The sequence below is a fragment of the Bos indicus x Bos taurus genome, unplaced genomic scaffold (assembly GCF_003369695.1).
Source record: "Bos indicus x Bos taurus breed Angus x Brahman F1 hybrid unplaced genomic scaffold, Bos_hybrid_MaternalHap_v2.0 tig00011861_arrow_arrow_obj, whole genome shotgun sequence".
Taxonomy (NCBI): Eukaryota; Metazoa; Chordata; class Mammalia; order Artiodactyla; family Bovidae; genus Bos; species Bos indicus x Bos taurus.
The window spans coordinates 546-16506 of record NW_020867970.1 but is presented as its reverse complement, the minus strand read 5'-3'; the positions used below and the strand labels follow the sequence as shown (position 1 = coordinate 16506).

General features: G+C 41.0%; 1 protein-coding gene across 1 annotated transcript; it reads right to left on the bottom strand.

Annotated features, from left to right (window-relative positions):
• Positions 1-1522: 1522 nt before the first annotated feature.
• Positions 1523-13879, bottom strand: LOC113889365 (activin receptor type-1-like). The gene is made up of 3 exons (XM_027536042.1): positions 13744-13879; positions 3471-3601; positions 1523-2746 (listed from the first exon to the last, which is right to left on the bottom strand). Exons 1-3 carry the CDS (start codon positions 13862-13864, stop codon positions 2612-2614), a joined length of 387 nt encoding a protein of 128 aa, XP_027391843.1. The 5' UTR covers positions 13865-13879; the 3' UTR covers positions 1523-2611.
• Between the last annotated feature and the right edge of the window lie 2082 nt (positions 13880-15961).

The window sequence follows — 15961 nt, the reverse complement described above, 5'->3', positions numbered from 1 at the left end:
GTCCAGCTCTAATAGTGTCCTGGAACCTCCCATCAGGTTGGCTGAATCTCTACAAATGCTCTCTCTCCCATGAGTGTCCAACACTCAGTTCTATACTCTTCAGGTTTTCCTTTTCCTGATCACAGCAAGTAGGGGTGAGGCAGGCTTACTGTCTCCCTGGGACCCACAGCCCTTCTGAAGTTCTATTTTGGGGTGCAGAGATACACAGTAATCCCTGCTGTCCTGGTATAATGTGCAGAGGCACTTTTGTTCAGTTATGGATGTGACACCAAAGAAAGAAAAGAACGCATGCTGCTGTGATCCTGACATTCCTCTAGAAGCTGGTGTTCTACGTCTTGATCTAGGTGCTGTTTCCATGGGTGCAGTCAGTGTATAAATTTATAAAAATGCATCAAGCTGTACAATTTTATATATGTATATAGTACTTCAAATGTTAAATACAATTCCACTCCACTTTTGGTGAGTATACAGCCAAAATAATTGAAAGGGGGAGGACTCAAAGAGATATTTATACACCCAAGTTCATGGCAGCTTTACTCACAATAGCCAAAAGGGGGAGGCCACTGAAGTGTCCCTCAAAAGATGAATGGATAAACATTGTATATATAGACAGTGGGATATTATCAACTATAAAACAGAAGGAAATTCTAATGTATGCTGTAACAAAGATGAACCTTGACATTATGCTAAGTGAAATAAGCCAGGCTCACACAAGGACAAATACTGTGTGATGCCATTTCTATGAGGTACTTAGAGCAGCCAAACTAAAGAAAGAATAGAATGATGGGTGCCAAGGATTGAAGAGAGTGAGAAATGGAGAGCTATCATCTAACAGTTTCAGTTCTGCAGGATGGAGAGAGTTCTGTGGCTGGATGGTGGCGACAGCAGCAAAACAATGTAAATAGACTGAATACCACTGAACTGTATATGTAAAAATGGTTATGATGGTAAAATCTGTTATGTGTTTTACCACAATTTTTTAAGTTAAATGTGACCTTAATATATACTCGCCACATAAATGTATACTAATGAAGTTATTAACTTACCTCTGGTGAACATTCCAGAATTTTAACACCTCTACTCTGAGTTACTCTAAACCCTACATTTTAAACCCCATTAAACACAAGTTAAAAAAGCCAACAACCAACTCTCCCCAAGCAGCAAATGTAGGTAAGATGCCAAAGACTGCTTTCCCTCACACAGGATCTTTACACGAAACAAAATGCTTCGACCTTCTTCTTTCCACTTACATTCACAAGTCTCTTTCTAAGGAGGCAGGTCAGTCAGTTTCCCCAGCTTTGTAGTGGGGTAACAAACCTAAGAAAAAAATAAAATTGCAGCCCCTCCACCCTACAAAGTTTAAATTTTCTGGTACCAAATTTAAGATGGAGGGCATCCTCCTTAGAACCTTAAAGTTCATTAGTAGACTTTAAATGCAAATTTGACTTACAAATTAGTTTTGTGCTTCTGTTTCCATAAGAAAATGCCTTATAATATGTAGATTTTTTTATGTTGAACAAAATTCACTTTGACTTGAAAACATTTTATTTAATTTATACAAATAACTACTAAATACAAAAAGTAGATTAAAACAAAATAGTTATTTTTTTCTGGCAGAGTTTAAATGCACATAATGGATAATTCCGAAGAAAATGCATTTTCCCCACAGCGTTCAGGACTAAAATTCTACTGAAATCTTTGCTTCTAAATCAGTAATATATTCGGTGGTGTCACGTGGGTAATGGCTAAATACGTTCTGCATATGAACTGAAAAAAAGTTACAGTCTACACACATATAAATGTGAAGCACTTAAAATGTGAATTTAACAGATAATAAAAGAAAATGTCCATTTCAGAGTATAGTGTTAAAAACATTTTGGTAATAAAATCATAAGACCACATAAAAATAAGCTTTAACATATGCATGCAGCAGTTTTGTAAAAACTGCTACCTGCACAAGTAATAAATAATTTGCAAAGTTGTGTATAAACAATTCCTAATGTTCAGCATCATTGTAAACATCAGCACATGTGTAAAATGCAGCAAAGTCTGACATTACATTTTGTTTTGCCAAATTGAATTCCTATTATCCAAAGACAGACCAGTGGAGTACACAGCCAACATTTTGGCAAGTTGGGTCTTTAAAATTAAGAGTAACAGTGCAAGTAAGGAATGCAAAGAATTCCTAGTGCAATAAAGAAGAGAAGCACAGGCAATATTGCTGATTAAAAATTCACCACCTCCTTGAGTTTCCCGTGGGGAGTGTCTAGGAGACCTGTGAAGATATGCAAAGCCACTGTCTTAATGCCCAGATCTCTTTTAGGATTTCTCTGTGTTCCTCCAGTTCCCTACCTTTGCAACATTGTCTGTCCAACGTTAAGTCTCTGCAGTGTGAACAGTTTGTGAAATGCCCAGGTCACAGTCATTGAGCGAGGTTAGGGTGGTTTTGGTGTCTTCCCCAGCACACAGCCGAGTAAGATGTCTGCCTTGTCAAAGCAGCCATTCGGGGAGGGAGACAGACGGATTCTGTTCTGATATCCAGTCAGGCCAGCAATAGGTCCCAGCTGGACAACGATAATGTCAGATCTTCCTTCTTGACACCATGAAAATGTCAACAGTCAGTTTTCAATTTGTCTAGGGAATTATCAATTTTGGTCAAAGTCTTTTTGATACGCAGGGCTGTGAGTCTGGCAGATGGATTTTGATACCAGCATTCTTTCATCAGCTTGGCCAGGGAGGTTAATGTCTGAGGAGAGAAAGAACCAACACCACAGTGAATAAGAAACTGGGCAGATGTTATGCCAACCATTTTGCAGGGCTCTGCAGGTCTTGTGATATTATTACCATCTTCCTTACACAATAATCAAAGCCTTGGCCACTGGTAAAGAAGCCACTCTTGAGTGTCTTAATGCTACCATCTGACTTTATCAAGTCAACTACATACACCAGTCTGGACCCCTTGATGGTTTTATGGGTATTAAAAGCCATAGTACTAACTAAGAGTTAATACTGAAATATGCAAATAGGGTCATTTCTCAATGTCTTAAGATTTGTTATTACTACTCAACAACAGCAATTAAGGATTGGCAGCATTAAACAGCCTATGTTTGGAATTTCAGATATGCAGAGACAGAAAAGAATTTAAAAGCATTAATTCAAGTCTCTTGGTTTACAGGTGAAACTGCAGCCCTAGGGCTAGTGGCATAGTAATGACTCTCCCAATTCCTGGAGCTCGTCAAGGGTAGAAAATCTTGTGAATATTGTCATTTGTTATCAGGATTTATCGATGTGGCTCTTTCAAGAATGAGACCACTTTGTGAACCTGTTCTACTAGGTCTAAAGCCCTTTTACATAAAATAGGGAAAGAAAGCAACAGATCACTCTACCAGCTGAAACTCTGGTATGTATAGAATTGTATACAAGTGTAAGGACAGTATAGCTCTGAAATGAAGCAAGCATAGTACTCTTACCGGGTCTGAGAACCATCTGTTGGGTATGTTAGGCCTCTGTTGATCCACACAGACTACCTTCCTCATATCTTCAAAACTTGGGTCATTGGGAACCACATCATAGAATGGTGGCTTGTAATCCTCCACAATACCTTCATACATGGACAAGAATTGTGTTGGTTAGCAAAAGAATAGAGGTTTCCAGGGTATTATTGATGGGCATCACAGGATACAATGCAGAAAAAAAAGAAAAAGTACTGATCACCTTTCTCAAACTTCAAGATGATCCTAAAAGCTACAGGTAGGTCTTAAAAAAATACGTGGAAAACAAAGCAAAGGAAGGAAGCCCTGCAGAGGACTTAAGGGCAAAAACTGTTTAGAAGAAAATGTGACTGCTACTCAAAGAGAATCTCTTTGATTAAATAGGGTCAAGATACCTAAAGAAGGTACATGACTCTAGTAACTTCAAACCATAACTGAAATGAAATGCAGTTCATGAACTAGAGCTAGAGGTAAATAATCCAAAACCATCAGCAAAATACCCCTTTCTGTTATTAGGGAAAAAGTCACTGCTGTGAAATAATCCATCCCCTTCGGAGGATGCAAATATGTAATATGAAATGCAATTTCCTCATTTATCCAGTATGTTCTAAGTACCCTCTGTCATTCACAGCTGTCTGTCTGATGGCTCTATTATTTCCTCTTAGAACAAAATAAAATGTGGAGGACAGTCATTGGAAAGGAGAAGAATGGCTAAAAAGAATGAACTCTTCCTCACTCCCAGGCAATTATGAAAGTGGCTAATTTCTGCTCCGGCATGGTTTTCAATGCCTTGGAAATCTTTTTCCTTAGCAAAATTACATCAGTTCCTTACTCTTTGCAAAGAAAAGTAGTTCCACAAACAGAAAAATTTAAAGAAATGATTTGGAATGAGAAAATGGATTCTTTTCTTTATAGAAATAAACCCCAGGAAATCCATTACTTTTTTTCCATCATCAAAGGCCTCAACAATGCGGCTAGTGGATTCCCTGGTTTACTGCCTCTCCCTCCATGTAACTTCTCTTCCTAAATACCTACGAGATCGGTTATTGGCACAGACGGGAAGATAACTGTTTTGCAATCTCCTTTTCATTTGTCAAAGAAATTAACAGTGAGAAGCTGTTCTAAAAGATCCCATATAAATACAAACCATTTATGGAAAACATTAGTCATGATAAGGAACATCTGTTAAATACTACAGTTTTGTTAAACTTCATAGATTTATTTTAAAAATGGAATGTAGTCTAAATTAGATTTAAAAATTATAATTGATATTTTTAAATCTAACTTACCCACATTGCTTGACTGTGTTTGTAATGTGTACTAGTCAGTGGATTAACACCTTTCCTGGCAAATCATAAACAGTTCAGATTGGGCATAAATCCCTGCTTTCAAAAGACGACTTAAGATACTTCATCTCAGAGGCCTTATCTACTACTGCTCTAGTCAGGTCCCTAGGAAGCATTCAAAAAATATTTTAATTCTTTTCAATACACATATTACTAGGAGACATCACATAAAATAGAGCTGAACACAGACCTGCAAGATAATTTATACCTTTATAAGCACCACATGAATTTATAAGAAACAGTAGGATTGTGCCTACTTTAGCATTCTTTAAAAATCTAGCATGATAGCCATTTGGGAGTAATTTGCCTAGCCAGCTTGGGAAGGGTTATACAACTATGAAGTTGAATTTTTATGTAAATGCAAAAGTACAGTTAACGATTTTTAAAACAGAATTTGGGAATACTCAACAGTAAATTTCACTATACAAAGATTAAGTTTTCTTTTGGGTTTATAGTTCTCCATATTTTAATTTTAACTGCCATTTTTAACAAAAGGAATCAAGTTTAAAGAGACTTTAATTCATTATGTCTGGGAGTTAGTCACATCTCTTGTCAACCATTGGACAAATGGTTGACTCTCTCCCTCTAATGTTGATCATGCTTCTGCAGAATAAAATAAGTCTGGGATTAAACTCCACCATCATCTGGAACTCCCTCTGGTCAAGGAAAGCAATTATTTCAAAGTATATTACATACCAACCATGTGTGGAACATCATACTAAACATTGAGGATGATAAAAGTATAAGACATGCTCTCAGTTTTCAAGGAACTCTAGTGGAAGATGAGGACAAGCCCCTCTCTTTTTTTGCTTAGATAATGGAAATCTTGTTTAAAAAAAAAAAAAAATTGTGTTTTACCCCTTTATATATCTTGAAAGGCAAGGATAGATGTTCTAAGTTTTACTTGCTAGTTTCCAAATTGGCTTAAAAACCACTTTAATCCCTTAAACTGTGTGATCCAGAGGCTGTCCTTTGCACTTCCAGCACGCCAGGCCTCCCTGTCCATCATCAACTCCCAGAGTTCACTCAAACTCATGTCCACCGAGTCGGTGATGCCATCCAGCCATCTCATCCTCTGTCGTCCCCTTCTCCTCCTGCCCCCAATCCCTCCCAGCATGAGAGTCTTCTCCAGTGAGTCAACTCTTCACATCAGGTGGCCAAAGTACTGGAGTTTCAGCCTCAGCATCAGTCCTTCCAATGAACACCCAGGACTGATCTCCTTTAGGGTGGACTGGTTGGACTGACTAAGGATATACAAATAAAGATGTGATGTTGGTGATGAAAATAATAGAATATGGAAAAAAATATAAACTAGTAGTAGGGAGAAGAGGTGGGGGATGCGGTGCTCAGGGTGTTTTAGAGAATTAAACCACGCCACCTGTGTGGTTTAAGCACCAGACATAAAGCTGGTGCCACGGAAGCATAAGAAACTTTCTGGGAGCCAGGACTTGAGGGAACCGAGAGATGAGTTGTCGAGAAAGACTACGGGACAAGAACACACCAAGGAGAGGGGGCACTCTAGGCAGGGGGAGCATAAGAGGGGATATGGGACAAAGACAAGGGGTTTACAATGATCCTTCCATGTTGGAGAGGGGCAGGGACGTTCTCTTGGCTGATATGGGTGCACATGTGGTGGGCAGGGTGAGAGGTCAAGGTTAGGCTGTGAAGTGACTCATGTTGTCGAGGCAGGAAGTTACTTACAACTATTCCTCTTCTGCCAGAAAACAAGTGGATTTCCAGTCCTTTTACAGTAGCACCCAATAAGCAACTGCCAAATCGTGAGCCAGCGAAGAGAACAGCAGCACTCAGCAAAAGGGACTAAAAATACAAAGTGCTTCAAGTGCCAAAGGAGTGGTACAGCAACAAAGGATCCAGGAGCACAGCAGGAGAGGAGCTCTCCAGGAGTGGTCAAGGGGGACAGAGCCTGCCAGGCCTTGCTTCTTCACGTTGGGGGGTGAAACGTCAAGAGCCATGGGAAGAGTCAGAGAAATTATCCGTAACCTCTTCCCCTACAACTTTGGACATGTGTATCTGATTTATACAATTAGTTTTATTCCTGGACATATATCTAAGTGACATTTTTCTCTGGAGCAGATATACCTTTACCAACAATATCCCTGGCATTAATTCACTGCATGGTTCTAAGTAAAAGCCTTAATTGCCAGGCCTTAGTTCTAACACCTGTGCAGGACACATCACGATCTCAAGAATGCCCTGGACAGGGCTTCAAACCACATGAAACACCAGAGGGGTCTTTCTGAAAATGCAAGCATCCAGAAACAAGGCCTGCCTTGTGATCCTCCATACCCGAACCATTTGGCTTTCAAAGTTTGGGGGATTTTTTTCAATTGCAGATAAGGGTTTGTAGAGTGAGCTATAATTTGAACAATCTGAAGGTGAGGCAAAGATACAGCATGGAGCTGCTGCATAGCACAGGGAGCTCAGGTCGGCGTTCTGTGATGACTAGAGAGGTGGGTGGGGAGTGGGACAGAGGGCATATATGTATGCACATGGCTGATTCACTTCATGGTATACCAGAAACTAACACTGCGCTGTATAATATTGGATTATACTCCAATATCCAGTAATTAATTAAAAGAAAAAAATAATACATCCATGCGATGTTAGAGTCAGGCAGATCACAGCCTTCTTTTCCTTCAGAAGAAGAAACTGAGGCCCACTCAGGGAAAATGTACTTGTCTAAGCACACTGCTAATTAATGACAAACCAGAATCCATTTCCCTGTTAGTATTCTAGATCTCTTCCCAACAAGCCCCGGATGGGACAGTGCGTACATCTCATCACAACAGTGGGCTCACTCTCTCCACTGCCCCACAACTTGCGTGGACACGTCCAAGTGACAGGTGAGGGAAGCAGAATCCTCAGCACCGACATACAGACAGAGTGCTACCATTAACAGTTAATGCCTACAGGGATTATAAAACCCTTCAGAAACTAGGACATTACAACTAAAGCCATTTTACATTGAATCAGAGTGCTTTATGGTTAGCTTCTGAAAAATCTCTAAGTTAATATGGTGCTTCCTTCAGGGATGACCTGTGAGAAAACAGTTCACAGACAAAACTTTTTCATCTTAATTAAATAACTGTATATGTATTTTTAACATTATCTTCCATTTAATGTCATGGGATACTGGCTTTCCCACTTCTGGTAGTGACATTCATCTCCTTTTAAAAAGAAATGTTTGAAAAATTTCCAACGATTAAGAAAATAATGGTACAAATGGCACTCGGATAGGAAAAAGATCATTAAGGCATTACATGTATGAAAGAATCTTGGGAAGCAGTGTTTTCAGAGACGCATTTTTTCATGGTAGGAACAAGATTCAAAAACATGTATCTATTGAGACTTGCCTGGTGAGCCGGTGGCCAAGACGCTGTGCTCCCAATGCAAGGGGCTGGGGTTCAATCCCTGGTCAGAAACTAGATCTCACATGCCACAGCTAAGATGCAGCACAGCCAAATAAATATATTTTTAAAAATAAATGAAAAATGTTACTTGTCTTAAAAAAAAAAAAAAATCTACTTGTGTTACTTTGCTTAACGCTCCTCATAGGAGGGTTTCAGACCCCCTGTTTTCACGCCATGGCCCACATAAAAAACGACTGACAGACAAATGGATGGCACTCTCACAGCCATGAGAGTGATGACAGCCATGGGGTTCCAGTCCCAGTTCCCCTCGACCCTGCCTCACTGCCAGAGATTTCAGAGAGTCACACCTGTAAACCAACAGGGCGCACTTGCTGGGAAGCCCTTTTTCTCCCCAAGGGAGGTGCACCTTTCTGAAACAGGAACACAGTTGGAAGGACAGCTCTGTTCTCTGCTGAGCAAAGTACACATGTGGCAGCGATGACCTCATCCCGCCACCCCCACTCCAGTTCATGGGCCTGTGGAACCACGTACATCAAAGTCAAGACTAAATGCATCCTCTGAAATCCGTTAAAAAGTCATGTCCACTACTGGGATTCCCAGCAAAGAAATAGCACCACAGCAAATGATTCAGAGACTGCTGCCCCGCCGAGCCCTACTAAAAATACTGATTGACGCTACAGTTGTCAGAGGAGACGTCAAAGGGCCTACGAGAGATGTGCAGCTATGTTCTGAGTTAAGCTATGACCAGACACCTTACATCTCACATACCTCAACCTAGAGGGAGATGCTCCACTAGAGATCCAAGCATTTGCTGGCTGTGGAGCCCTTACAAGAAGAAGAATGCATCATTCACTTTATGCCGGGGCTGTTAGAAGGTTGACATCACAGAGGCTTGCCTTGGTGGAGGGCTGCTCTGAAAGGTGTGTCAAGGAGAGAGACCAGTAAACAGCAAACATCACCCAGTAAAGTTCTGCTGGCCTCTCGTTATTCTGTCGTGAGGTCAATTAACTGCCCTCCTCTGGTCTAGACCTTTAACTCAAGGCCATAAAATTCCAGGAATCATGAAAAAAATCCTTCCTTCCTACTCCACCTCCATATTCCTGCCCCAAACCCACACTTAAAGCCTCAGACAAACCTGAAAGAAATCACTTGAATACTTAAAAATTTCTCTAATATGTTTCTCCCCTTTGTTCAAACCTTAATAGACACTGAAGTAGTGAATAAATTCATGAAACACACTGGGAAGTTGCTGAAGAAACGCGAGCCGTGGTTTCTGTACACAAGCCCATTGTGCTTAGGAACGACATGCACACATGGCTCCTTGGCAAGTCCAAGGACTCACAGAAGAGGTTTTCCAAAGCATGTGTGCCAAACATAAGCTTCTTCTAACAAGCATTTCCTAGTCCACACCCCATTAAGAGACGTAGCTTGGCCAGCAGGGTTTTTTCAATACAAATGCTTTTTGACACACTGGATTCCATCACTAAATAAAGCCAGTCACAGGGCAACAAAAATGTGTCTGCAGAACCCTCCTGTGGGCAGGGAAGAGGAGACACGTGAGGGGTATAACAGAGGCTCATGCTGCTTGGATGATGCTACAGTCAAAGGTGTGCCAAAGGAGGGACAATGAAGATCATTTCAGTTTTTAAAGCCAAAAGCAGATGACCACAGTATTAGAGCAACACAGCTCTGCTGTTTCTACACACAGGGTTCTAAACACTGAAAGCTGAGGCTTCAGAGAAGGGACTTCTGATCCCAAGAAGGAACGGCTGCAGGATGCTTGGCTGGGGCTACTAGAGGTATTTTGATCAGACCCAAAGCTAAGCGGCACAAGTGAAGAGCTGTGAGGCACCCACATACCTATGGTGTCCACATGTCAAGTTCTGTCTCCATGCCACACTGAATCCAGGTGACCAGAAAGTAGTGTGTCTGCAGAACTGGATATTAAAGGAAGGAAGAATGCTGCCGGAGAAGTAGCCAAACTCCAGAAAGAAAGGCCACGCCCTAGCTACAAGACTGAAAGGAGAAAGGGACCCTGCTTTGGCTTGGAAGAGAGCAAGTTTCGCGTATCAGAACACAAACCAAGAAATCCTGCGTACACAGGCTCTATCAGCATCCTAGGGACAGTCTTTATTTCCTGGCCTGATTGAGACTGATAGAATATGTTCCATTTTTACCTGAGATCTCCAGAGTACAGTCGCTGACTACAGCACAGCATCACCTGGGGCCCTGTTAGAAAACAAAATCCTGGGTCCAGCCCCAGACCTATTAATCGGAGACTTGGTGGGGGCGGTTCAGTAGTCTGTGTTTCTAGGTGATCCTACTGCACACTTTGCAGCTTAAGCACTAGTGATCCAAGCAAAACCCTGCCTTAGATCCACATAGAAAGTTCACCCGGAAAAGGTGAGAAAATGGTTTTCCTTCTGACCAATTCCAAATTCAGTATCAAACTAAACACAAACAGTAAATTCCAAAAGACACTACTGAGATAATTTCAGATGCGAAAATGGACTGAACTTTCATTTCCTGTACAGACACAGCATGAAGTTTATTATTAGTAGCAAAGAAATGTAAAGTTCCCATGAAAATATAAATGCGACATATTTTTATACTCATGGTTCACTTGAGGATCACATTGCTCCAGGAGAACTATCTGGTCATCAATTTTTACAATGGACTCAGGAACTCAAAGGACACATAATTATAATGACCTTCCTAAGATAAGATATTCATATATTTAAATGAGGTACATTTAATATGCAATAATTTCAAAAATATATATCCTTTTAATGTCAGTTCTTAAAGCTAGTAAGAAAGTGAAATAGGTACATCACACCCTGGGGTGAGTGGGATATTGTAAATTAGAACAACTCTTATGGAAAGCAATTTGGCAATATGCGTCAAGCCATAAAAACATCCATATTCTTTGACCTAATAGGTCTACTTTGTCTCAGATTAAGAATAATTCCCTAAATGAAAAAGTTATATGAAGAAAGACATCTACTATTGGCCCCATATGGAGGAGACAGGATATCTAACAATATGGAAACAGTTAAATTCATGAACTGACCATTAATATGACCGCCAAAAATGAAAACAGATTAACATTAAAAAACCACAAATGAAGAAGATACAAACTATATCTAAGAATTACAGAATTACAACTAAGTAAAATATATAATATATATGTGCTTGCATAAAGAAGAAGGCGAAAGAAGCGTGAACGTTGCAAGGCAAAGGCAAATCCTACTCATTTTTTCTGTTTGGGGATAATAATAATACTAAATATTAATAGATCTATCTGCAAGCAGCCCTTGAACACTCACAAGTTTGAGTTTGGATAAACTAATTTCTGTCTTTGTGTATGTACATATTCATGGGAGAAGGGAAACTCGAGAAAGAGGGAAATACCAAATTAGTCATTGTCAAGGGACAGTGGCTGATTTAAAATGAGACTTAACCACCCCCTAAAAATCAAACCACAGAACAGTAGCTCAACCCACAAAAGTTTAGGAAACAGAGAACAATCTAAACCATGATGTAAGTAGGAGATCAGGAAATCAGAAAACATCCAAAATAGTCTCTCTCCCTCTACCCTTCACGATTTCAGAAATAATGTTAGAAGATAGACTGAGAAAACTATGATTTGTTGAGCTACATTTTAAACCAATGACTCTAATTTCCAACTGACTCCTATTAATCACAGCTGATCTTCAAAAGCCATTTGGGTTTAAGCCTGTGACACAGGGAACGAATTTGCAAACACGAGTTCTTACAAAGCCCAAGTCCCGAGTTTCTGCCAAGTTCAGCTTTCATCACACAGGCTGGCCTGGCACAGCTCCAGCACCCACAGCTGGATTGCTACCATCCTGGCCTTGGAACATTAACTTCCTCTTCATCTGGGGCAAGTTTCCCATCACACGGTTTATTATGACACCAATCCTTTTCTAACCTGTTTAAGATAAACTAATTAGAATTCGATTTTCAGTTCTAAGCCTCTCAAGAATTATTAGGGAGGGACATGGGGGAAATGAAGTTGCTGTGCAATTTAGGCAAAGTTCAGACAGAACTTTATAAATCAGCAAACAATCACTCTGTTGCAAACAATTCTCAAGGCGCTTGAATGGCACAAAACGCAAGTCAGTAGCTCCCAACAATTGAGAAACAATTACCAAGAAAATGTTCATGACTCCATCCAAAAAAAAAAAAAAATCTTTAAAAGAACTGTCAGGTTACAATGTTTGCGTGCTTATGTTTAATCTGAAACAAGGACTTTGATACCCTTAGAGAGTTTGTTAAACTCGCTTGGGGGTAGGGGGAGGCGGTGCAGAGGAGGGAACGCTACCCCAAAGGCTTGCCAATTTAAATTATTACACACTAAAACTATGTTACCCCCAATTCCACTTCCCTCACAGAACCTCCTATTCTCTGGCTGTGTTATTCTCAAAAATTATGGTTGCCCCAAGAATTTCAATCATTACAAGAAAGTATCAGTGGAAGGTGAGATGGAGCCTGTGTTTGCGACTCCATGCATTCTCTAATACTTTAAATCTAGGATCCCAGTGGGTCCCAGGAAGGCAGAGCATCTCCTGAAAATGAGTATCAGTTTAAACATATAGCATTTTCATCTGCTTTCCGAGAATAATTTCCAGATGTGTCCTCTGTGAAGTAAGACTTCCAGTTGTGAAGGTGTGAAGAGGTCGATTTAGTGGATTTGAGAGATGCTGCTCTGATACCCACTTTGTGGGTAGATGAGATACATGTTGTACTTGAATGAGAATAGGTATTGCCTCCAGAATGCAGTAAACTTAAAGTTCAACAGTGCATTTTTGGTATTTTTTGGCTGATAAGAAAGACGGAGGTGAAAAGTTATGGTAGGGAATATAGGTTAAGAGTTATCGACAAATATGTGCTTCCCTAGTGGCTAAGGCAACACCACCATTTCATGATAAACTTTGTTATACGAGACCAGGATGAGCCTTCCTATTCAGAGCTTCCTGGATGTAAACTTCACTTACTCAGCAAGTACAGCCTGCTTCTTACAAAGGAGTGAATTCCTAGTGTGCAACTTGAGTCTCTTCTCAATAATCCAAACTTGAGAAGTAAACTTATCTACAATAGCAAGATTCACCCTTAGATTTACTTGAGCATTCTCCTCATGATAAACACCAGTTGGGAAAAGAGCAAAGGAGGAGGAAGAATAGGAGAAAGACAGAATCACTGAGGATGGAGGAAGAAGAAGAAAAATATGGACTGAAGGAAAAATACAACAATCAAGGAATATGTAGTCTCTGGCAGAAATACTTTTTCTATCACCATCTCCTTTTATGCAGTTGAAACAGACTGCCCTTAGGCACCTTCCACCGACCAGCCATAAATCAAATATAAATGCCGATAGCTTCACAATATGATTCATGGAACAATGTGGACTTAAATATTCCCTTTGCCCTTTTAAAGGTAGCAGGATCAAGAGGACTCAGACAAGGACAACGTTATATGAGATCAGTTACCTACCATTGCTCACCATCCGCCTGGCCACCTCCCACAAGACAAGTCCAAAGGCCCAAATATCGACTCTCTTGTAAGAATCAAAAACAATCCACCTGGATAGTTCATCAAGAACTTCGGGGGCCATGTAGCGTTTGGTTGCCCACACGGGGGTTGTTCCCCACATCGAGCTGATTGGTGCTCTGGGAATGCATGACTGCCAGGCCCTACAAGGAAGAAGACAACAGTGTCAACCCACTCCCTTTCTCACAGAGGGTTGCTGAAGGTTTCAACCCAACCCAGTCAACTGTGCCCTCTTGTGGCACTCAAGGTGACTGCCACTATTCCCCCCAACACCCCCCGCCCCCGCCCAGTCATCCTGGAGTGCTGTTGTGATGACTTAGGTGAGAGCAGGAAACAGGGCTGATGCCAGAAACATCCTGGGTGTATTAAGTTAATATAGGAACCTCAGAGACAAAAGATTTTGAGTGAATATACACCAAATCAATTGAAGCTGGTGTTCAGAATCCACAAGGAAACAGACTCACTTGTTAAATGGGAGCCTCAAAAGAAGCTCTCAGCTCCAGTACAGCTCCCACTGGTCTCCAAACAAATTTCAAACCGTTTTGAAGAAGGGACTTTGAGGTAATTTATCATGACACAAAGAGGCGACTGCTTCCAGGCCCTGCTCTATCCCTGAAAAAGGACCACTCACCTGAACAGTTGTTATTGTTAAGTCGCTCATTCATGTCGACTCTTTATGACCCCCTGGACTGTGCTCGCAGGCTCCTCTGCCCATGGGATTCTCCAGGCAAGAATACTGGGAGTCGGTTGCCGTTTCCTTCTCCAGGGGATCTTCCCAACCCAGGGATCGAACCCACATCTCCTGATTGACAGGTGGGTTCTTTACTACTGAGCCACTGGAAAGCTCCATCTGAACAGTAACCTGGGCCAACCCACAGGCTTTTTTCTCAACAGCCACATGTACACAGAACAATAAGCTGACCCCAGATTCAAAGCACAGCTCTCTATGTTAAATGGTTTTGAAGCACTTTCTTAAGCCATGACTCATTTCGGAATTCCTCAGCCAACTAAAGAGACCCACATTCCTCACAAACCAGGGACAGATACACGCATGGTTTATTTGAGAATGGAATTTTTGATGCATAGGCAGACCAACTGAAAATGATTTCTCTGACACTGAGAATAATGAAAATTGCCAGAGTGAAGTTAGCAGGCTGTGTAAACCTTTGTATCTCAGTGGGGATCCCTCAAGTCATCTGTGTGGAGGATGCTTCTCTCTCCCAGTCCATGGCTCTGAATGGGTGGGATGACGACTCCATATACAGCCGGGAGATAGCATGCATGTCATCCCAGCCTTAATAATTACCAGAGACACTGGCAACTGCGTCTGACTCAGACTGATTCCTCTTTCCCTTAATTTTATAATCAATCCTAAGATTCCATAGCTACTCTGAACATTTCCCAAATCATATATGCCCCTCCACCATTTCCAGAACCAAACAGTCAAGATAACAGAATACAAAACAAGTCCAATTTAAACAGGCATAGAGATGCTAGCTGTGGTGGTTTTAAAATATACCCATGAGTGTTTTGAAACTTCTCCCTTAAAGAGGGGAAACTCAGTTCCCCATGCCTTGAGCAGGGGCTGGACCATCAAAGACAATAAGGCAGAAAAGTGTGTGTTATTTTCAAGATTAGGACATAGAAGGCACATGTTTCCCTGTTTGCTCTCTGGGGTCATTCACAGTGTTGGAGGTAACTCCAGCAGCCCAGTGAACAGGACCATATGAAAAGGAGCCGAGCATGGCATGTGAGTGAGCAGCATGAGAGTGAGCCATCCTGGAGGTTCCTCCAGCCCCAAGCAAGCCTTCAGATGCCTTGCAGCCCTGGCTGACCGCATGACTGTTACCCTCTAAGATCCTGAGCCAGAACCATAGACTTGAGTTGAGCTTGACTGTTACCCTTCTAAGATCATGAGTCAGAACCACAGACCCAAGTTGTTCTGAGACTGCTGACTTGACTGTGTGAGATAATAAATTTGTGTTCTTCTAAGCTGCTAAGTTTTAGAGGTAATTCGTTTCCCAATAATCAGTAATTACACTAACTAAAGAGACAAACCAACCAAATGACATGTACTTCAATTCCTATTTCAAAAAAACTGGAAAAACTTGAAAATGGATAGTAAATGATATTAAAGAATAATCAGTAACTTTTAGGTGTG

Bases quoted from the DNA above. Each gene is read 5' to 3' on its own strand.
- LOC113889365 (XM_027536042.1), bottom strand. From the start codon at position 13,864: ATGGCCCCCGAAGTTCTTGATGAACTATCCAGGTGGATTGTTTTTGAT. The intron at 3,602-13,743 runs GTAGGTAACTGA...CCATGTATGAAG, and splicing joins CAGGCGGATGGTGAGCAATG to GTATTGTGGAGGATTACAAG. The intron at 2,747-3,470 runs GTAAGAGTACTA...TTCTCTCCTCAG, and splicing joins ACAGATGGTTCTCAGACCCG to ACATTAACCTCCCTGGCCAA.